This window comes from Melanerpes formicivorus, unplaced genomic scaffold, assembly GCF_026170545.1.
Source record: "Melanerpes formicivorus ecotype bairdi unplaced genomic scaffold, bMelFor1.0.p_v2 SCAF_21, whole genome shotgun sequence".
In the NCBI taxonomy this organism is placed as follows: domain Eukaryota; kingdom Metazoa; phylum Chordata; class Aves; order Piciformes; family Picidae; genus Melanerpes; species Melanerpes formicivorus.
This window is the reverse complement of record NW_027142373.1, coordinates 3,289,866-3,313,258: the sequence shown is the minus strand read 5'-3', so window position 1 is coordinate 3,313,258 and position 23,393 is coordinate 3,289,866. Positions and strand designations below refer to the sequence as shown.

The window sequence follows — 23,393 nt, the reverse complement described above, 5'->3', positions numbered from 1 at the left end:
CTGTTCCACTACTAGTATCCATTTCCTTTTTCACTATGCAAAAGGAATCTGCAGGGGTAAGATAAGGGATGAGGGAAAGGGCTAAATCAAATAGAGCACATACGTTACTGGGGAGACAGCTGAGCCCCTTCAAACACAAGCTGGCCTGGCTGCAGAGCTAGGGGCAATGCTACTTATGCTGGGTTTTGCCAGTGAAGAGCAGAGCCTGAGGATGGATGTTGACCAGCTACCTATGGCCAGCTGTGGCTGAGGAGCTCACCTCTTTGGTGTAGTACTTCATCAAGCCTTCCCTTGCTGAAAGGAGAAATCGTCTCTTCCGGAACTGCCTGCCCTCCCTCCCGCGCTTCCAGAGGAATCCTTCACGGCTGCCTGCAGAGCAGACCGAGAAACCTGTCAGGGAAGGGCAGCACAACTGCAGGGCTCTATCTAAATGGTTCCAAGTCCCTTCTCCAGCTGACAATTTCCACTTCAGATGAAAAAAATCAGTGGAGAAGGAGAGGACTGTAAGATCTGAAGACACCTTTGCACTTGTCTAAGTGCCAGCTTCTTCTCAAAGTCAGACTCAACACAAGGCCTGTGCATCCAACAGTTCACATGTGACAGGCCCACCTTAAAGCTCCTGACAGCTGCAAACAGAACAGTGTGTTGTTGGCCTTAAGGCTAACACCTCCTCCCTGACAATCCTAACTTTTACCTGCGGAACAAGGATCTTGGCAGACTCGGGTGGCAACAAATTCCTCACGCTCATATTTAGCTCTAATCCATTGCTCTTTTAAAACCCTGAAAGAGGAAAACATGGATAAAGCTGATCTGACTCTACTCTATTTTCACCAAGCAGCCAGAGACCTGTAGAGGGAAGCAGTAATTCAAGAGCTGTGAAGGTTTGCAGCAGTGAACATGCCATTAACTTACAAGCAGTCACAGGACTGGGGGATGTAATAGTAGGGAGGGACTTTGGCCTCGTATTTATCCTTGGCACAGAGATTCCCATGCTTCTTCATGAACTGAAACACAGAAGAAGTTACAGTTAGGTGTGCAACTACTGCATCAATGCCATGTCACCAGCATACAATGAAACTTGTACCAGAGGGTGTGCTGCCCTTTCTGCTCATCTTCCACCCACACTTCTAAATTCCCTCTGGCACTGCAGTTTGCACTTTTTAAGGTGGCTGAGCCTTTTTTGGTATTTACAGTTCTGAACCAGACAGGAAGGAACATGAGATTGTTGATTAAAAAAAAAAAATGAAAATGAGAAAAAATAATTGTTTACCATTCCACTCTACCTTCATAAATCCTAGACATTAACTGTGATTACATTATTACCACAATTCAATGGAAAGATGAGAGGCTGAACCAGTATTTCAGGAGGGTATGTGTATTTCCAAATAGAACATACTACATGTGGGCTTCTAAATCAGAGGGGCGTTACTGTGTGCTCTAAAAGACACTGCAGACTGTTAGAAACATGGTCACCTATCAGTGTTATTTGACTGAGCAGGTCACAAAACCCCCACTAAAGTTACACATGGAGTTAATTTGGCTCTGTGTGGCTTTGTTCCTGTCCATGGTGGATGACACTGGAATTATGAGGCAGAGGAGCTTGTGATGAAATGTGGAGAAAAGCATGTGAACTACTGTTTTTAACTCTGTACCTCTATAAGGTCGTTCTCCCAGAAGTCAAGCCGGAGGGATTTGACCCTGCTGATCTGAGGAAGATTGCGATGGATTCCAGAGCAATTCAAACAAATGAATATTCCAAGTTTGTAAGAAGCCCACTCTGGATCTAGACACAAACACAAAGAATGAACTAACACAAGGGAAAAAGCACAGCTATTGGCAAGGGTGACAAGGCACATCTGATGCACAGCCCAGGATCTGCACGTAATACATCAAATGGCAGCCCATTGTTTCTGGCTGTCACCTCACTGTGTTCAGAGGATCAGAACCTGCATTTCTCAGTGACAAATGTGGCCCCTGCATGTGTAGGCTCTTTCACTATTTGTTTAAAAATTAATGTGACTGTGCAGGCAGCTGAATGGTGTCAAAGCTCAGCCAATTATTAGTTCTGCATGAAAAGCTGCTGCTGCTGGATTAACAATGGAAGGCTGTTGAGGGCAGTGAACACTGCTGAGAGAACATCAGGATACAGCCACCTACAGCGAGGACTCATGCCCACTGCCCATGAAAGCTGCTGCTGCATCCCCTGAGGCAGCCTTGACAGCTCGATGCTCAGAGACGTTCTGCGTGCTCTGGCAAGACCAGTTCCTTGGACCATTTCTTTGACCATGTCATCCCAAGGCTTCTCCCTTATCACATCCAACAGAAGCTACTTGTTGCCTTCTTCCAGCTGCTGTAGGCTACTGATTGTCTGCTCGCTCCGCTGCGGGTGCCTCCCACGTCACAGGGGCACAGGATGGCAGCATTCATGCGGGCGCTCTGGTGACTTTCTCCCGCTGCCCCAGCACAGAGATGTTCCCCAAAAGCCGGCAAACCACCCCACCCGCTCCCCTCCGGCGTCCTGCGCTGTCTACCAATAACTCTGGGGAAGCTGCTGTGTGCTGAGGCCACTTCCTGTCCCACGCTGTCCCCTCCTCGCCCCGTGGAGCTCCCGCCACGGCTCCTGGCCCTGTCTGGCTGAGGAGAGCCCGATCCTGGCAGCCTGGAGCCCGCCAGGGCCCACCTGAACGGCCGCCGCCGGGAGGGGACCGCGGGGCGCTGCCCGCCCGAGAAACCACCTGCTGCCGCCTCCCGCCTCTGGTACCTGGAAGGGGACGGCGGGGCCCGCGCTGAGGAGCGGAGCAAGCAGGGACGCGTACGCGGGGGAATGGCCGGGGATAGACCGCTGGGGCCGCTGCCGGGCGGAGCCCCCTTACCTGGCTCCCCGCAGTCAGCGCAGCGGCCGTTCCCGGTACCGGCAGCTCTCTGCAGCTCCAGCAGCAGTGTCTTGTTGCGGTCGCGGTCCATCATCGCCGCTCGGCACGGAGCTCTGCGGGAGACTCGGCTCCGGGAAAGAAATGAGGAACTGGAGCGCAGCCCCGGCACCACGGGGCGCCTCGTCGCCCGTCCGCGCCCCGGCCTGGGCCGCCCCGTTCCCCCTCGGCGTCCCGGGCTGGGCCGCCCCTCAGGCCGCCTCCAGGGGCGGCTCCCCCGCAGGGGCGGCTTCGGCCCCGAGCCAAGCTGCGGGCGGGGCCAGCCCGGTGGGAACATGCTTGTCCGAGGCCGCGATACTGAGGTGAGTAAGGTGGGCCAGCAACAGGCGGGCAGCGGCAACTTACTGCATACAGCGGCATCACCCCACGTCGGTCTTCTCACAGCACTGAACCGAGCTAGGAGGGGCCTCCCCCGGCCAGGCGGGGGGTTCTGCCCTGAGCAGGCATTACGAGGGGGCCCGTTTGCAGGAGGGGGGTTCGTCCTCGCACCTACACGTTTGCCTCAAAGTAAGTAATTTTAAAAGCCTGCTACAGAACAGAACGCGTATGCTCACCAGCCACCCACCAAAGCACCGGTGCCCGAGTTAAACTGTCCTCAGCAGAGCTTGGTCACCCTGCTGGCAAGTGCCCAGCAGTGTCGGAGATGTAGGACAAGGGAAAAAAAAAACCTGTCAGCATAAGGGAATACAGGGAAAAGGGAGCATTTCAGGCTTTGCTACTCCTACCGAAAATGTCCCTCTTTCAAGATCAGCCAATCTTAAAAAGCCAGTGACTTAAAATTCAGTTTAAGGGAAAAAAAAAATATGAGGGAAAGATTTTCAAGAACATTAATTAAATCAGAAATAGATTAGGAAGTATTAAAATATTTCTCATTTTACTAGTTTTAGGTTAAAGTTAATTTGCTTAGTTAACTTGCATTACTCTAGTGCGTGGTAACATGCAATTCTTTAGTTAAATTTATATTTAACCCTGTAAAAACACTCTGGAGTTACTGATTTTGTAGATAAAAACACTACACTAGAGAGATCTTACCAGCTGAAAGTACTGACACATTTTTTCCATCTTTTTTAGGTACTACATGGCCTTGTACCTTTTGTTTACTTTTAAATATAATGAAGCCATAAAATAAACAGCAGCAGAATATCTGAGTTGTTCAACCACCTATACAAAGGCTCTCCAGCACTCACCGTTTAAGAACGGAATACTAGAATGTAAGCATGGCTTTCATTCTCCCCAGAGATAATTTTCTTGCAAGCCATAAATTGAAGCTCTTTTGCTAACTTAATATTTGTGCTGTTCTTACAGATCCTGTAAAACAAAAAAAAAAGAGATTCTGTACAACATTTGCAAAGTGGTTATTTATATTCAATACAAACAAATCACTAAAGCCACCCAGCACTGGTCTGTAGCCTCAGGATTTTTCTATGTTACACACAGATGGTGAGCTTCAGGGCTTTTGCAAGGGACACACGTGTCCTTCCCAGCCCTCAGCTGTCAAGATACAGCTTGCTCTGGTTCAGGGCTTTTACAGGCTGAGATAATCTTGCTCATAAAAGGTTTCTTCTCTCCTCCTCCTCTGCAGTAGTGTTAATACAGCATAGGCTTGCACATGCACGCCTAAGGCTTTAACTGCCTTTTTCTGTATTACTCAATGGGATTGCAGAATAATGTCACCTTCACTGACATTCCAGAAAGCAAGGTTGGAATGACAGGACAAGGAACAAAAAGCTTGAAACTCAACTGAGATTCCAGTGAGAACATTTGTTGTTTTTTTTATTTTTAAATTGTACACCTAGAAACAGCTACTGCTTAAACAAGAGCAAGTGTAGAGTCATTGTGAAACTTTTTTTACTTTTGGTTTCCCTGAATTCTTCCGCTGGGGTAGGTCACAGTGTGAGCGTTGTCTTCTCAGTGTTTCTTCAGTCATTCCCAAGATGCCTGAGGCTGGTTTTATCTATTTGAAAGAAAAGGTGTTTTCTGCTCCTAAGAGAAGCTTGGTTTTTCTTACATTGCACTTCCACATACTGTAAGCAACAAGACACACAAGATGGGCAGGATAAAGCACTAAGTAGGGCCCAAACTACTGCAGGAAGACATTCTGAGTCAAAAGTAGGTGACTTCCGCAGTCCTAGAGGGGTCTTGTGAAGCATTTCCTTTTAAGTGGAGTTAATCAAAACCAGCCTCATCTCTCTCAAGACCAGTCTGTCCCTCATGGAAGCTTTTTGTTCTTCTAGCATACAAAAGATGTTCATACTTGATGCAAACATGTGCAGAGTTGCTAGTTTAGCAGAGTTCAAATGAATCATCACAAGTAGATTCTTTTTCAAACTAGCCTGACTTGGTTTTATGTTGTAATAGCACACAAATAAGCGTCTCACCAAGTGAAATACTCGAATTCTCCCTTCCCTTTTAGACTCCTTTTGGACAACACAGCCTTGAGAGTCTATACAAAAAGTTCTTCAGGCAGTTATTAGAACCAGAGAGTTGATTTCAAAGGTGGCTTGTCTCCCATTTCTACTTTGTCATCTAAATTACCCAATAATTTCCTACATTAATAACACTTTATGGGGCCTGTTTCCAACTGATGCAGGGCCCCACTGTAGTCTGGTCAGATCATGGGCTGAGCTGAATCTGCTGTTCATACTCAACCTCATGCTGCTGTCCTGCCAGCTTCAAAATCAAAGTACTGGCTGCAGCAAAGTATCACGGGGCTTGAAGTTCAGATTGGAACATGAGAGGGTTCCTGTTCCAGCTCCGGCTTCCAGTTTCTAGGTTTGGGGTGTTGGGCTTTTCTGCTGAAGGGGTGCTGCTGCTGCATCTGCGTTTTGCTGTACCTTTCTGCCAATTAGGTTAATTTCTGTAATCGCTTCTAATAGAACTCTTTGTCTCAACCGTATCTCAATCCAGAGGGGTTCTCTGCGGGGAGAGAGGGGAGCTTGTAAGAGGAGGCTGTGTTAACCCAGGCCCCAGGAGCTTGCCTTTGGAAAGCAGAGAACAGCTTTAATTTGAAAATGTTTTATTTATTTTTACAAAAATGTACAGGAGAGGCTTAAACCATTGCTACAACCACCCAGTCACTGAGATTTTAACAGCCACTTCTTTTCATTCTTATTTGACAATTCCGGGCTAGGGAAAGATTAAGCTAAAGATTGTTATCTACAGTGACGAAGCTTAAAATAATTTACTGTTTTCATAAATATTTCTCATTCCTGAACATCTTTAAGACATGAAAAATATGTACTAGAAAATGGCTTTCCTTATGATTACAGAGACATTGAGGTAAGTGGAGTACCGCTGCAGGGCACAAAGCTGCCTCAGTTGGAGGAAGAGAAACAATATTAAGGTGGAAGAAGACATGGTTGAAATAGTTCCAGTTACAAACCCCATTCAGGGACTGCAAAGATTAAGTTTTACAAATCTTACTTTTCATATAACTGACATATTCTGAAGTGTAGCAAATTTATTGTATAGAAAGACTGAATCACAAATAACCAGGCTGAGTCTGCTCAAATATAAAATGAAGTATAAAAATAGAACACACTATACAAGACTAGAAGTAGTTAAATATTAGCAAACCCAAAGTAACAGGGGAAAAATTGTTACTCACAAAATCCTGCCTAATCTCTGAGACCCTCTTGAGCTACAGTAATCACTTCTCTACCTTTTCAGGGGATTCACTCGCAGATCTGGCAGCTGTGAATAGTGAAATGGAATGAATGTATACAAATGTATGGACATGGAGGCACAGTGCTTTGCAAGGACTTTCTTACTTTAGTGTGAGGAATTGCTTTTAGTCCTTCACACTTTACAAGACTTGTGACATTCTCTTTCTGCCCCCTTCCACCCCAAGTTATTTAACACCTTACTGCAAATTCAGAAAGAATGTTAACAGAAAAAAGTGCCCTCAGAAAAGAGCACCTTTACCGTGGAAGGTGTGCCAGGTGGTAGTCACAAAAGGACTCCTGGCTCTGTGAGACACATGTTACAGAGGGAGATAGCAAGGAGTAGTCACTGGTGATTAGTTTGTGCATTTAATATTATAAATGCACTTCTTGGACAAGCACCAAATAAACCCACATTTCAGCTGTGGAGAGCAGTATCATGACAATAGATTATATACATTATTTTAAATACTTATAAAAATTTAATATACAAATGGCTCTGAATGTACAATAAAGTAATGTGGTTAAAAAACATAAGAAAAATCAAACTCTGGTGAGAATCCCACCATTAGGCACAAGGTACTGCTGGTGTTAGCACTGTCAAGGGAAGTCCAAAGACAGACCATTTAGCATTGGTCTGGGTATTTCCAGATGAATCCCTTCAAGATAATGCAAGAATCTATAAAAAGAGTAAAAATGGAAGAGGACAAAGTTATTTCAAATACAAGGCCACATTTTCATTATTTGGAGAACTTTGTCTATTATTGAATAGCCAACATGTTTTACCACAGTTCTTAAGGACCTTTTATATGGAAACATAGCAAGTTAGGAAAACCAAACCTCACCTTCTTTTAGTCTTCCCTTGCTCTTTAAGCCTCTCAGACCTACAGATACTGCGAAGAGCAGGCAGGTATTCCAGGATGCTGGCTTGCTTATTACCCAGGTTGACAGGACTTCTGGAAAACACAGTTCTGATGACTGCCAGCCTCTTCTGTGCTTTTTTGTGAATGCTACAATGGAGAATGGAACTTTATTGTTTTGTGTTCAAGAATCCGTAGCCCCTGTTTTGTCCCTTTAAGGTAAAATTCAATGTTTTAAAACTCTATTAAACATACTGATGTCCAAAACTGCATCCCAATGGACTAATGCCTGCAGCTTCTGATGGTCTGCTGCTTACACAGCACCACAAAGCTGTGCTCAGACAAAGCATAAAGGACAGCAGTTTCTTTGGCCAATGCTTTTAACTAGAAAGTCTACTCTGAGGCAGGTCTTCCACCAGCTAGTGATGCATGGACTGTCAGTCAACATAACCAGAAGCATTTGTGGTCTTCAAAGATAAAAAGCATGATGTGATTGGCATTTGCCAGAATCTGAACATCAGATCCAACCTACCACTCATCATATATTGGCCACATTTGGTTGCAGGTTCAAAGGTGGTATCCATTTTGACACTGCTCCTCTGGGTACTGAGCAAATTACCAGTCTGAGTAATTTTCCTCCTCAGACACTCAAGCAGGCTTTAGTCACTATTACACCCCCCTTCAGGTATGACGATTTGTTTATGTTAAAAACAATTTTTTCCTACCCACACTTGCTAGCAGCTATGTATACTTTCAGCTTTTACAACAAATTAAAGGTTAGTCCTCATTACTATAAGGTACTACAAAACTTCACTCTGAGTTTTGTTAGGTCTCCATCATATACCAGTTCTGCATTTAACACAAGGCTCAGCATGGGGTAGATGATCTTCAAGGTCCCTTTCAACCTAAGCTATTCTATGCACATGTCTAGGGCTTTCAGAATCCATTTCAGGCTGTCTGTTTGTCTTGGAAAACCCATTCCTTTTTTTTTGGTTTGTTTGTTTTCTGGGGGAGTGGTAGTGTTTACTTGTTTATTTTTAAAGTAACTAGACTAGATAGAGGCTAACATTCCTGACCAGCATTAGACTCAAACAAGAAAAGTCACTTTTTGCAGAGACTGCCAAGCACTTACAAGCAGTGTACAACATCTTCCGGCATTTTGCAGGCACACTGATGAGGTTTACATTAGTATGAGTGTGCACCCATAGTATCTGAAACACTCCTACATCCTCTGAAATGCTTCTCTTGATGAATAACTGCATCATATTCCAGAAATATTAGCAAAGTCTTACCTCAGATCAGCTGACTGACTGAAGGATACACAATTTCTTGTGTGTGAAACGCGCAAAGCAGGTCCCTCCAGCTGATCACTTTTGGGTGTTTTACTGCTACTCAAAGAGGATTCCAAGCATTGTGAAATACTAACAGAACATTTGTTAAAACTGAATGCTTCTATAGCTGCCTGTATTTCACTGCAGCTCTGGAAACTCCACCAATCAGTATTTTCTATACTGAATTCATCACAAAGACCATTTCTGATTTTGCCATTTGTCCAACTAAATCCTTCATCTTTGGAAAACTCCAGTGGTTCCTTGGTGTTGGTGTTTACGCAGCAGTCCAAGAAAGACATGTTCTCCACAAATTCAGTCAGTGAACTCAGACACTGGAAATCAAGAGGAGACCTTCGCTCATTTGCTGAAGTTTCAGTCTTGACATCTTTTTCTTCTTTATTCATCAAGAATTCTGATTTCTCTGTATTCACTTCAGCACATGATGCAGAAGTATCTGATGGCAAAGTCAAGAACTCAGCTGAATAGTTCAGTCCAGCATCAAACAAGTCACTATCATCCAATATACAAAGTCTTTTCTGGTTCTTAGTCTTTTTAGACCTTTTCCCAAGGCTACTTTTTCCAGAGCAACAACTGTTAGTAGATCTGGATTTGGCAGAAACTACAGCAGTCTTTTCAGGTATAGAGCTGGAGGCTTCAGACTGGTTTGAAAGGACTTGCACTGGTAAGGGAAGAAGCAGTTCAAGATTGCTGTATATGAAATCCACTTTCCTCAGCTGGAATTCTGTAAGAAGCTGCATCACTTTGTTCCATTTCTCCCCAGTATTTATTTTGTACTGTAAAACAATTATGAAAAATGTATTAATACTTTTTTTAATAAAATAAAAAAAAAATGTTATTACAGAAGATCTCACACTCCTGGCTTTGTGTCCATGAGGAGTCTGCCCCCAGTCAGGTTTTGTTTAATAACAGACCATTAAATTTCTACAATAGACCTTTTCAAATTTGCTTCTAAGAAGATGCTACTCAAAGTAACAATTACATCAGTTAGCTGGCAACCATTCCTAGCCTTAGCTAGTCCACTACAACAATACCTTAAGAAATGTAAACAAATCTTCTGAAGGCAACAGGATATTCTTAAGGCCAAGCAATGTCTCTACACAGCCTGTATCACATTTTGGAAACTCCTGAAGACGTGCAGCAGCTTGAGAGAGATCATTCTTGGCATCAGCAGTCTTTTCAGAAGGAGTTATGTGCTCTGCTTTATCTGTCTCCTCTCCTCCTGCACAAGCAGAACATGTTTTACTCAAAGAGAAATAACTGCATCAAATTCATTTTTCCCCTTCTTTGCCTCAACTCTTTTCTAAAGGATACTGTAACCACCACCTCTTGCTGCAGGTCTGGATGAATATGGCAGCTGAAGTTTGTCATTCCCTCCCCATTTATCATCCCTCTATAATTTATTTACTTATCTGCCCACTTTCCCTTTGTGAGCAACTCTTCTTTTTACAATCCACTGGTCTCTGTTGCTTGCTCATCATCTTCCCCCACACCCGTTGAGGACACTCTTCCTCTATCCTTTGGGATCAAGTCCCTTCACTTCCTGCTTGTCCAATTTTTCTCTTTTTTAAACTCTTGCAGGTGAACTAACTGCAACTCAGCCAAATGGATAAAGAGCTCCAGACTGAGTTGAAGTGAAGCTAGTGCTGGTCTCTGCTCTGCCCAGTTTTGATACTCAGAAGAGGAAAGGAAGATGATTTAAGTACCACAACGATGGGTAATAAACAGGTACAACAGAATCAAACTTTCATTTTTTTATGTATATATGCAATTAGCAAAAAACCCTAAACAACCCCAAAATCCCTACCCAAGTATTTAGGAGTCTCACAGAAAGTTACCATCTCTTTCTGCATGTATAAGAATGATTTGAATTAATTAAATCTATGTTAAAACAGACTTTTATTATTATTTCTTAAATAAAATTAACCTACCATGATGTGCCAAGCATTTGTCTTGCAAGTATCCACCTCCACTTCTAACCCAAAATTGTAAGTAGAGAACACTTTGTCTGATATCACAGTTATTTGTAGCTAAGAGAGCAGCCAAGTCTTTCACATCTGTTCGCAGATTCTCAGCCAGACACAGCACTTGAAGATAGCTGGCAGCATTCATCTAAACAAAGTTAGACACAGACCACTGAAACAGCTCCTTCCACTTGGGCTCAATGGCACACAGAAGCAAGTGATTCTATTAATGCTTGTAATACATTTTTCCTTTTAATACAGAAGATCAGTTTATTAAATTAGTTACATCAGAACTTCTGCAAAAAACCAGAATTTAAACAGTCCACATAGGAGAGTTCAGCTTTGCTCCAGGGCTTGACAATCCTTTCAGGGAAAAAAGTGTTCCCAGTGTCCAACCTAAATCTGCCTTGGCACAACTTGAAGCCATTTCCCCTCATCCTGTTGCTTGGTACCTGGGAGAGGAGAGGAATCCACACCTCACTAACTACTACATCAAGTGATGAAGTGATGTTCTTATAATTCTCTCAAATATTAAATGGTTAAGAACATTAATCTTCCAGGCTTGTAATAAACATTCTGTCTGGAAAGCTAAAACACATCATATACATCCTTGCATAACTCCCCCCCAACAGCTTTCTGATAAAACAGTTCTGCTACATCAGACAATATAACCCTACACCAATACCTGAATGTCAGACTTGAATTAGCTGACAACTGCTTGCTTAGGACTTATCTGGATTTCCAAGACAGACTTACCAAGGAAGGGGTTTTAAAGTTGATCTCTTCAAAACAGCCATCAAACATTAAGCTGAATGTTGGATCTAGGTAAGGAAATAATCAGTGAACTGTCATGACATTACATTCAAAATTAATCATCATCTTCAGCCATCAGAGCAGCCAGTATCTTGATTCAAACCCTGAAACACTAGCTTTATACTCTCCTTTAAATACTTCATTCAGGAGTAATCATCACAATTTAAACCATCACACTGGAAGAGGGTCTTCAGCCTGTAAAGCCCAACTGGTGCCACAAACTCCACTCACCGTTAGTTGTGAGAATCACAGGTCTCTTTGCAGTTGTCATGAACGTCTTTATTGCGCTTAGAAACCCTGCATCTTCATCAAATATGATATCTACCTGCAGAGAACAAAGCAAGAGCAGAGTATCAACAGCTTTAACCACAGCTACAGGCTGTGAGTGGAATAGGACTGGTTAATGTCAAATCTTGCTCAGTCATCAAGAGAGGCTTCTAGAACACACAGGGGCAATGACAGCACCTATGGGGGTCACCTACAGCAGGTAGTCCAAGATCATGTCCATGTGGTTTTAGATGTTTGGCTTTTAATGGATTTTTACTAGTGAGCTGTAGGATCAAGCCACATTTGGCAACATTCTATTACTTACATAGTTTACCAGGAGTACGTAACTCCTTTATTTACTTAACATTATTTGCCTCAATTTCAGATCCTCAGTTTTGGATTCAAAGACACTTTTGTGCAAGAGGCTATAGAAAATACAAATTTAACATGGGCTTAGATACTAGGGTGTTAATTGTGACTTTTAAAGTGTCTCCATGCACCTTAAGTAGTGTAAAATTATAAACCAACAGTTTTGACATAAAGGAATTAAATCAGCAGAATCCTGCACACAGTTCTGACTGAACAGCTGCTAACAGATTAGCATTTCCTTCGTCTTCTACAATAACTTTGTAAAATAACGATCCAGGATTAAAAAAGTACTCACGAGGATGAGATCATTGAACACTGAATTAACTCTTAGAAGTTGATAATCCTCACACTTGAAGTGTCAAGGAGGAAGGGAAAATAAAATGAAATTACTTAAACATAACACAAGGACACATCAGTCCATCAGTGTATGTCACGTGAATTTTACCTCTTCAAACAGAATGAGAGATGTTGCACTTTTTCTGTTGGGTTCTCCTCCTTCTACTTCTTTCTTTATTGACTTAATTTGAGCATCTTTCTTTTCTTCATGTGAATTCTGAGTATTTCCTGCAGAGGGACAAAGAATTGAGCAGGAAGGAAGACTAAAACCATTTAATATGGCAGTCACTGTTATCTGCAGACCACAAAGCCCCTTCCACACCAAGCTGAAACAGGCACTACACAATGTTTTTGTAGAGAATTTAAACTTCTCTTACCTAAATGCCCTGGAAAAAAAATAAAATCAAAACAAACTAAAAGCTAAACCAGAACAGCTAAGAAAAGCCTACAAGACTTCAGATTGTCTACATCATATAGTAACAGAGTAATAACTATTTCCTATGTAGCTAAGTGTACCTGAGATGCATTCAGTACCTCTCGCCAGCAGCTGGACTGTACTAAGCGTGCTCTACCTTTTTTCTGTATATGTGGCAGTAGAGTGTGGCTTTTCCCACTGCAGAAGTAACTAATAACCAAAGAGTGATCCCCACCTTTGTTCTTCTCTTGAGATGTTACTGCTCCATCATCATCTTTCCTTTTGGAAGACATTTTGAAGTAGTTTGCAAGTGTTTTGGGGGGCAAGCTGCGTTTTATTCCTGCTCCTTTTGGTGACAGTGGAGGTTTTCTTGGTGAGACAATTTTCTTTGGAGAATACATTTTTTCTGTAAGATATGTTTTATATAAAATTTCCACCAAACCAAAAAATACCAAACAACCCCATCAGATACACCAGGGTGTGGAACTCACTGGGTGACTTGGCAGTGCTGCAGCTGTTGAAAAAGCAAGGTTTGTGCGCATTAATGCCTTTTTTGTCCACTTGATGAGACTGGGTAGCTTCTTTCAGCTGGGACAGTATTTGTCTTCCACTGCGCTGGCAAGAGGCATTGACTTCAAATATCTGCAATGGTATTACAAAAACTTAGACACCTATTACAAATGCTTTCATTTCACTAGTTACATGTGAAAGTGCTGAGGAAAGGGCTTCACAAACCTTAAACCCCAACTCCTGGGCACAAGCATACACTGCAGCAGTTTTCCCCACTCCTGGTGGACCAGTTATCAGAACAGTATTGCAAAGACCAGTCTCTTCCTCAAGATCAGATTTACTGTCTTTAAAGTCAAGGCTGTCCAGAGAATCTGTAGCATTATTTAAAAAAAAAAAGGAAAGATTGTTAAAACAATTATCAATTAATGTCACTTTTATGCCAGCTTTAACAGAGAAGCTAGATTTATCAATTCTATCAGCACCTTGATGATCTTTGTCCTCCTTTTCCCCTTTCTGATTCCTTTTTTCTTCCCAGTCAGCTCTTTTTTTCCATTCTTTTAACCAACTATGAAAGGAAGGAACACAACAAACAAAAAATTACTACTGAATAAAATGAACCATATTCAGGTGTAACAGAACATAAAAACTAGGCAACACTAGCCACTTGTTATTCCTCTCAGAAACTCATCAAGTCCCTTCAGTTTAAAAAAAAAAAACCAAATACTAATTGCTCTGGGTTTGATTCTTTTGTAAGAAAGGATTCCTTATTCATTCCCCATTCTATTAGTTGATTGGCATATAAGTAAATCATTCAGCAAGCTAATTATGTGTGGAAAATGCTTTGTCATTTATAGTTTGTTTGTAAACAGATCTTTAAATTCTGCCTAAGAGCCACAATAACTTAAACCCACACAGAAAATTTAACTGGAAGCACAATACAGTGCCAAAGCACAATTCCAGTGCCAAACTACTGTCAAAAGCAGAGGCAGTGCATCCAGCTCAGAACCAGTTCCTGTGTCTCAGTCATAGTTTGCAAGCTTAAATAACCTGACACAAATTGAGTAAAAATCAGTTTTAGGGGCACTAATTAATTCAGCATTCCAAGCTATCCACCAGCCTAGAGTAGCACTTTGTGTTTTGTACCACATTATACAAGCTATTTGGGTTTCCTGTAAAGCGAACCATGTCCAAAGGTCACTCACACCAACTAACAACTTGTTTCTGCAGCTTTTTGGAAATAAACCAAAACAAAGGTCACAAACACAGACCCTGTAAGTGTTTGTAAGTGTTACTCAAGCATACTGTGAAATTGACCTCACTGCTTTGAGCATGACCAAGTAATATGATGGTTTGAGTTATGTTAAGAATGGTTCCATGCTCCCACTTCTGACCTGTGCAGCCTTTCAATTTCTTTCTTGTTCCCTACAAGTTCACTGGACTCTTGAGGCTGGTATTTTTCTGTCCAGAGCATGTCTTCCTTTTCAACACCTAGAAACAAAATATTATCAATTTTTAAATAGACCTTCATGCAAAAGAGCTGATCAAGTCTAGCATATTAAGACAAGATACGACCTTTACATCACAGAAGAAGCTGATATGCATCACAGATAGTTTCCTTCTCTTTGCACTGTGGGAATCAGTTACCTGAAAGTGCATTTGGCTCTGATAAATACTCAATGTCTTCTGTTGTAACAGCTGGTGTCTGGGTCTTGTTTTTTTCCACATGTGTTGCTTGTCCTGTCTCTGCTTCTTTTCCTCCAGATACAGCAGAAATGTTCCTGGAAGTTCTAGATTTTATTTCAGTGTCTGTACCTTCAGTTTGTTTCCTTCTTTTTGATTTGTGGTCTTCTGTTTCTTTCCTTTTCCTCTTAGTTTCCTTCCAGTTGTCAGAATGTTTCTGATTTACCTCAGGATTTGCAGTGCCCTGTTTGCTTTCTAAAGAAAAAAAAAAATCACATCCTTTTATAATTTCAAACTATGTCCATTACAACCTACAACCATATGCTTGTTTAGGCCATATTTAAATAATTTAGTCCAAATGCTTTGAAATATGAGGAACAATTTATTGTATTCTTCACAATTCCTTCCAATAACTGACGGGATCCTGCAGGAAGGCTGGAGAGGGACTCTTCATAAGGGTGTCTAGCAATAGGACAAGGGGAATGGTTTTAAGATGAGTAGGGTTAGACTGGACCTTAGGAAAAAGTTCTTCAGTACGAGGCTGGTAAGACTCTGGAACAGGCTGTCCAGGGAGGTTGTGGCTGCCTCCTCCCTGGGGGTATTCAGGGCCAGGCTGGATAAGGCCTTAAGCAGCCGAGTCTAGTTGTAAGGTGTCCCTTGCCCATAGTGGGGAGGTTTGAACAGATCTCTGAGGTCCCTTCCAACCTAAGCCATTCACGGATCCTGTGCTTCACCGAAACTAAAATTCTAAGCTGCCTTTTCACACCAGAGGGAGTGCAAGGGTGTGTTTATTTTTCCCCTACACAGATTACTAACCTTGTGTACTGGTTTCAAAACCCAGCCGTTCTGTTTGCCTTTTCAGAAACTTGTAGAAGTATTTTCTCACAGGAAATTGAGAATTAGAAGACATGATCTCATCCAGTAAATCTTTCCTGAATGTATCGGGAAAGACTGGTCGGTGGCCAGAAAGCTGCAACACACAGACACACACAAAAAACTACTACTTGTATTACACAAAATGACACTGAGTTTTGTATAACTCATATTAGTCACTGCCTTGGGAAACCCAGAAAAGGGGAAAAAAAAAGGCCTTTAGAATTGTTTAATGTTACAATTCAGAATGGATAAATTGTACAAAAGGGAAAAAAAATAATAATCCAAGACTGACAGATTCAAACTGAAAGATTTTGGTGTGGGGTTTTGTTTGTTTTGGTTTTTTTTAATAGAACAGAAGTCCTAATGAGGAACAAAATCTCAATTCTCTTTTCATTCTTTCTTACAACACAATCCCCCCACTTTAAGGTACTGACCATAGGTGCAGAATGGTTTCCAGGTGTTTTTGAATTCACAGTGGAAAATTCACCAAGTGAGAGAGTGATTTTTGTGACATTAGTGACTTCAGTGTTCAGTTTCCTTAGCTTAGTTAGTAGAGGACACGATGGTGATTTCAGTTTCCACATTGGATAACCTTCAACACAAGAGGAAACTTTGTTAGCAAACAGACAAAAGTATCCTACAATAAGAAGAGTAAATGTTCTTTTAAACACAGCTTTAGTATGTCAAAGCCAGGCTTATTTAACTTACTGCATCAACTTTTTCTTCTTTATTAATTTCACCTTTCACAAGCAGAACAAATTTGCACATTTTTGCATACAGCATTTCTCCACTAAGTTCCTCCAGGGCTCTGCTTGCTCTAAAGAACAACCGCCTGTGCGCTCCCCAGGTTTCTGTAGGGCAGGTGCTTAGACTTTGGTTCTTTTGGTTGGTTTGCAAAGGTAAACTGTTCAGTGTTGTTTTACCTTCTGCTTTTCTGTCATGCCCTTTAAGAACCCTCTAAGTGCATACTCCTGCACATTGTAGAAAGGAATTGGCTATGCGTTTGCCTTTTGAGCCTCTGGCAGAAGAAAATGGTTTCTGCCACAATCAGTCCAATACGATCTTTATCTTCCACATTGGAACTCAAAGGACTAATTTTTTTTTTTTACTAAATATTAGAATTTTGCATCCCCACCCATAACTGAACACACTACTTCAACAGCAAATTCATTTGTAAACTGTGTATTCAAAACCATCTTACTAGAAGCTTGTTTTGTTGTCTTACTGCAGCACAAACCAAGAGGGACCTTCCAGTTATTCCAGTCACAAGAACAAGTTCTGCTGTTCAAGTTTCTTTTCTGGACAGATTTACTAGGAATTATGCTACACATTTACACAATGGCTGAACAAAAGCTTACAGTCGTCCTTCTGCTGTACATGGACAACAGTCCTGAAAGAGGAACTTGCAAGAGTGTAAACTTCCATCATTGCTGCTTTCTTTGCAATCTGTCTCTTCAAGGACTCTGGCAATCCACTCATCAAGAATTCACGTTTTGCTCTGAACTGATCATCATCTTGAGAGTTTTCAGATGCATCTTGGCTTTAATGAAAACAGAAAGGGAAGAAAGTCATGAGAACTCCCAGCTAGGTGAGGTTTACATCAGAATGTTATCACATTCACTTCTACACACCAGTTAAATAGTCTGGGAAAGCTGCTAAAATTAACTGGTGTTCAGTAAATTTACATTTTGTGTTAGGGATTCTCATTTAAAAAACAATCTTCTCTGGTTTTCTATGTTTATGTGGAATGTAGGATTTCTTTTTCATTCCTCATCAACCGCATTTTCAACCATCTAAAACAGCTCAACAGTGCTTGAGGAAACAACTCTCAAAAAAACCCCCAAAATTTTCCAAGCAGAATAACACATTGATCAGTGTAAAATGGAAATGCGCTTTTTGGAATGGGATATAAAGGCTCATGTTAAATGTATTATAAATGTGTAAAAAGAATGTTGAAGGAACCTTGATGTATATTTGAATTCTTCAGCAACTGCAGTCTTGAAAACTGACCTGCTTTCATCAAAGATCACAATGGGTTCACTTGCAGAGGTTTGAGCGTTTCTACCTAGGAAGGCAGGTGAGCATCCCAGTTTTCCTTTAGAAAGAAAAGACAAATTATGATTAGCTGTGATAGAGGATTCCAGCCCTGCTTCTCTGTCACTATATGTTCCATTTAATAACATTAGTGAGTCTCCTTTCCTAAAGGAACACTAAGTGTTTGAACAAAATTCATTCCAGTTTCACTTCTGGTTATTTCATCAGTGTAGGTGTTATTTTCTGTAACATTAAAAACCCCTTAAATTATGGGACAACAAAATGTTGTATATTATTGGCAGTTCTTCAGTTTTCCCTGAATGAAGGAAAATCAAAGAACTATTGCCTCATGTCATAAAATAAAAGGTATACATATGAGTCTCATACATCAGAAGATGAATGTACTGCAATGGCAGCTTTGTAAAGTGAAGTTATAACACGTTCAGTAAAAACCAATTACCTTTTGACCTCTTCACAACCTTCATGTTTCTAGATGTTTTCCCCAGAACATCATTTAAGCTCCTAAGATTCTTCCGCTTCCCATCCTGCACTGTCAGAGCATCATTATTCTGGCTTGAATCTAAAATTATTACTGAGTCCTGGGAAAAGAGCAAATAAAATGAGAAAGGAAAAACCACCTTTTCTCCTTTTCCAACAATACAATTCAGTGATTGGTTCTGAGAAAACTAAGGAACTGTCAGAGAGCTCTGAAGTTGGCAAACAGAATTGGAAGATTATCCAATACTTTACTATTGACACAGAAAAACAATATAGAATAAGATCTCAAATATATCAACCAAGGCCAGAATCACTCCCTATTTCAGTATCTAAAACCTAGATATTTGAAACAGACCCCTTGCTGTCCACTAGAAAAGAGACATAGTCACTTCTAAAGTGGAACCACCTGTGGCATGTTACAAATCTGCTTTTGGATGAGCCTTCCAGTCTGTGCCTGGCAGTTAGGTCACTATTTGACATTTACTGTACCACTGCATTAATATCTACCTTATTTCATCCCTTACAAGAAGCATTTGCAAGATAAGGAAGAGTCTTGGTGTTTAAACAAATCACAAACCCACCAAAATAGTATTTTTTTAATGATTTAAGGAGAGACTTACTTCATTTTCTTGTGATTTTTTCTTTTCAGCAAGAGCTTGCTGTCGAGAGGAGCGCCGCACAGGAGCGGGTGAGTCTTCGCTAGCCCTTGACCTGTTGTGCCTTAGAGCCTTTGCTTTCTCAACCAGCTGCTTGGCCTTGGATACATTTGTAGAAGTGGAGCTTATCTGTTCAAGTACAAAAGAAGCAGAATACCTAACAATAACGAGCAATACATTTTCTATTTGGCATGTAATTGTTCACATTTCTCTAAGCAGCTGATTTTAGCTTGGAGCAAAGAGCCTTGAGAGGTGCCTTCATTCCTGTGGCAGGGAAGTGTCAGGAGGACAGAGCCAGGCTCTGCTCAGGGATGTCCAAGGACAGCACAAGGAGCACTGGGTGCTAGCTGGAATAGAGGAGGTTCCACGGGAACAGAAGGAAAAACTTTCTCACTGTGAGGGTGACAGAGCCCTGGAGCTGGCTGCCGAGAGAGGTCATGGAGTCTCCCTCTCTGGAGAGATTCCAAACCAGCCTGGATGTGTTCCTGTGTGACCTGCTCTAGGTGATCCTGCTCTGGCAGGGGGGTTGGACTGGATCATCTTTTGATCACATTCTGGGATTCTTTCTGTAGGGCCTCTGAGAACCATCATCCTGTATTTGACTATGACACAACACTGAGTGTTAACACCATCACACGCATGTAGCAAATGACAAAACACCAAAACACAAAGTGTTAAGTAACTTACCTTTGTACTTCTGGAGTTGAACTCTTCACTTTGCAATGCTTCACCTTTGTTGCATTTTGTGGTTGCACTGATACGAGTAAACCTCATCCTAATTAGGGAATGAGAAAGTATTACTAATTAATAGAGGGTAACATTTCTCTCAATCTCATTTTCTAAAGTACTTAAATATTCAGTGCTGCAAACAGAAGCAACTCCCCAGCTGGTGGTGGGTGGGGTGGTTCTGTTTTATTTTTTTTAAATGCAAGTCCATTTAGAATAGAATTAACCAGGTTGGAAAAGACCTTTGAGATTGAGTCCAACCTATCACCCAACACTGTCTAATCAAGTAAACCATGGCACCAAGTGCCCCATCCAGTCTCTTCTTAAACACCTCCGGTGATGGTGACTCCACCACCTCCCTGGGCAGCCCATTCCAATGGCCAATCTCTCTTTCTACAATTAAGTTCTTCCTAACATCCAGCCTAAAAGGTCAACTTTGGTTCCTCTGTGCTGACATCCACTACATCGGTACCTGTACAGCTTCACTCTGCATTCCAAGCAGTTCACCATTATGTCTCACTCTCTACAAACTCCCAGGCAAACAAAGTGCAGAAAAATGGAATAGACTTCAAAACGTTTACCTGATGGGGCTGCTTCCATCAAAGGGCACAGTAATCACCTCAGCTTTATACATGTTGCTTTTCCTCAAGGACTGCTTGTTGGCTTTTGGTGTAGAAGCCTGTAGAGGACAGTCACTCAACTCAGCTTCAGAGTAAGGATTTCTAATCCTGGGCTTTTTAGGTGTAGTGTTTGTAGATGTTCTTATTTTCTTCTGCCTTAAACTCCTCCTTCTCTCACCCACTTTTGGACTTGATGAAATTCTTAGGTCCAAGGTGTTTTCCTTAGGAAGGACATTAGCTCCTGAATCCAGATTTTTGTTATCATTACGATTATTTGAGACATTAATTTTCTTAGTTCCTGAAACCCTACTTCTTCTGTTTCCTTTTTTCTGAAACTTTTTAGGTCTTTTGGGTTTAATTTTGCTGTTTTCAGGACTTGAAAGTGTACATTTGTCCACATAACCTTGTGATGCACCACTTACTAATCCTTTATTTGAAGCAATGTCACCTTCACATCCCTCTTTTTCTTTTGAAAGCTTTCCAACGACTTGCTTTTGTTTTCCAGGTGCTCTTTTGACTCCATTTTTTATTACATCCGATGTTGGTTGTCTAAATGCCCTCATGAACTGATGCCTTTCTTCCAGAGAACATTTTGGCTTCAATGAATCTGATCCTGCAGTCTCTAGCACAGCCAGCTCCAACTCTTCTTCCTCAATAACTACATTAGATTTTCTTTTCTGAGTAACCAGTTCCAGTTGCTCAGTGTCCAGGAGGGGTGGGCTATGTTCCCTTACCCCAACACACCCCTTCTGCTTCCAAAAAATGGAAGCCATTTTCCTAGAGCCTTTTTGCTCCTTATGTAATGGAGCTAATCTGGGGGGAATGGAATGAACTTGTGCAAGGACAGTTACTGTTCTAAGAGGTAGCTGTTGAGACTCCTCTGACTTTTCTGGGTCACTAATATAATTTTTGTCTGTTACATATGCTGTAGCACATGTGTTTGTTGTGGGCTTTGCATCTTCTTCAACATGCTCTACACTGTTTCCTCCCTGACTCTTCAAGAAGTCCTCAAACGATACTGTTATGATACTACTATTTATCTCTGATGTCTTATCGCTGGTATGAACTTCAGCACTGGACTCATTAATGACAGTGTCACACTCAGCTGTGGGAGGAAAGATGATCATTTCCCCATATTCACTTTCCTTTCCACACTTCTCCTTCCGCTGGTTTTCAGATGAAAAGCTTTCAGACAAATCCATATTTCTGTTTTGTTTCATTTTCCTCGATTTTCTTATCCTATTTTTTGCTCCATTTACTCCAGAACGAACTTTCTTTGCCCTTTTTTTGCAGATGGCTGTCTCTCTTTGCACATAATCTTCTGCTAACTCACTTACACCTTTTTGGTCAGCTAAAGTACAAACAGCAGTAAAATCATTACTCTCTTGTTTCAGTCCTGTTGTTTCTCTGCTGCTATCACTACTGATTTCTATTTCACATTCAGATTCTTTCATCTTTCTTAGCTTCTTATTTAAATTCACTTTCTTCCCTTTCCTCTTGCGCTTCACAGGTGGTTTAAAAGGTGATGTACACTCTCTGTCATCAGCATCCAAGGGTGTCTTGTTTTCTCCAGCTACATCTAGGAATGTCACTTTCTCAGACAGGGATGTCTTTTTGAAGTAGTCCAGTATGTTGTTGGGTTTTGGTGGTGACAACATTTTATCCATTGGTTTTGCTAGTGGTGAGAAATATCTTGTAATTGTTTTTACAGAAGCATCTTCCTCTCGCTGTTTCTTGCATGGCTATCAAAGAAAAGTCAACATTAACCTTATGTTTTTACAAGCTCAAGTTGGCTCAGTATGCTAAAATAAAGCAGCGCAGTATCTGCAGTATGTATTAGTGATACTAGTGCTTTTTCAGAGAACAGCACCCCCTCATGGCAGTGTGCTAGGACTGTGTGCACATGAGTTTTATCTCTACGTTTCCAAAAACTAAGCTTGAAATAAAAAATTTGCCATTAAAAAACAACAGCAATCCCTCATAGATCTGAAGCCATCAAACTCGAAAGTGACTGTGGGTGCTACAGAACAGCTCTGCTGGGATTTTGTAATAGCAGAGCTCAGGAAGTGTACTTCAACTTGCATGACCTATCTAGGAATTACCTTGAGGTGTTCACCAGACCTTCTGTAGAACATTTAAAACGAATTCCAACACCACTTAACCATGTGTGATCTTTCTATAGAGGAAATATCTAACATCTCTTACGAAGAAGCTCTGCCTTTTAAAATACTTGAAAAAAATTAACATAATTCCTATCTCATAATGTAAACCATAAAAAGATAATTTATTTGTATGACTCCAAAGAAGACAGCTCAAAAACCTTTAGGCTCTCCTAGTTTATTGAAATCTGATCTCTTCTGAAACCCCACCACCTGAAACTCACAACACTCCTTCCCAAGGCTACCGGGGACTCCGCTGAGGTGCCCCAAGGAGGCATTTGATGACAGCGCTCTCGGGCAGCGGCCGTCAGAACGGCGCGGGCACCGTTTCACGCATCCTCCCGCTACTAGAAGCGCGCCTTGTCAGGCGCGAACGACAAAGGCTCGTCCTCCGCCAACCCCCAGCCCCCCTCTCCGCTCCCACAGCCCTCGCCCTCGCCCCCGGCGGCCCGCCGCCGCGTCCCCACCTGAACGTCGCCGTCCTTTTCGGAGAGCGAGGCGGCCGCCGCGGCCACGGCGACCCTGCCCACCATGCCCCGGGCACTGGCGGGGAGCGGAGCCCTCAGCCGCGGGGGTAGACACGCGCTATGCCATGGAGCGGCCCCGCCGCGGCCCGCCCGATGGCCGCCGCCTGACAGGGTACGAGCGGCAGAGCAGAAAAGCGCGCGC

At 42.0% G+C, this 23,393-nt stretch overlaps 2 protein-coding genes and 1 long non-coding RNA gene across 4 annotated transcripts in view; 1 reads left to right on the top strand and 2 right to left on the bottom strand.

Annotated features, from left to right (window-relative positions):
- The window catches only part of ADAP2 (ArfGAP with dual PH domains 2), a 7,685-nt gene extending 4,521 nt beyond the window's left edge, over positions 1–3,164 (bottom strand). Inside the window, exons 1-5 of the mRNA XM_068151045.1 lie at positions 2,874–3,164; positions 1,653–1,783; positions 913–1,004; positions 695–780; positions 260–369 (exon numbers count right to left, since the gene is read on the bottom strand). Of these exons, the coding sequence (XP_068007146.1) occupies positions 260–369; positions 695–780; positions 913–1,004; positions 1,653–1,783; positions 2,874–2,967 (513 nt within the window). The 5' untranslated portion in view covers positions 2,968–3,164. The remainder of the gene's footprint in view (positions 1–259; positions 370–694; positions 781–912; positions 1,005–1,652; positions 1,784–2,873) is intronic.
- On the top strand, positions 2,911–21,209 carry LOC137447509 (uncharacterized). Its single transcript, XR_010988878.1, has 7 exons — positions 2,911–3,232; positions 4,002–4,141; positions 10,383–10,529; positions 17,262–17,619; positions 18,019–18,108; positions 19,213–19,251; positions 21,071–21,209. It is a non-coding gene; the product is annotated as an uncharacterized lncRNA (long non-coding RNA).
- On the bottom strand, positions 4,686–23,393 carry ATAD5 (ATPase family AAA domain containing 5). Of its 2 annotated transcripts, XM_068151042.1 has the most exons (24): positions 23,192–23,393; positions 20,527–22,307; positions 19,907–19,994; positions 19,184–19,348; positions 18,526–18,664; positions 18,042–18,126; positions 17,390–17,571; positions 16,466–16,623; positions 15,972–16,125; positions 15,120–15,410; positions 14,867–14,963; positions 13,958–14,040; positions 13,701–13,846; positions 13,457–13,607; positions 13,201–13,371; positions 12,660–12,778; positions 11,810–11,903; positions 11,522–11,586; positions 10,733–10,913; positions 9,836–10,023; positions 8,745–9,577; positions 7,438–7,602; positions 7,159–7,271; positions 4,686–5,846 (listed from the first exon to the last, which is right to left on the bottom strand). In XM_068151042.1, exons 1-23 carry the CDS (start codon positions 23,255–23,257, stop codon positions 7,193–7,195), a joined length of 5,481 nt encoding a protein of 1,826 aa, XP_068007143.1. In that variant the 5' UTR covers positions 23,258–23,393; the 3' UTR covers positions 4,686–5,846; positions 7,159–7,192. The 2 variants fall into 2 exon arrangements, with proteins under 2 accessions (XP_068007143.1, XP_068007142.1); XM_068151041.1 differs by lacking the exon at positions 4,686–5,846 and having other exon boundaries at positions 5,891–7,271.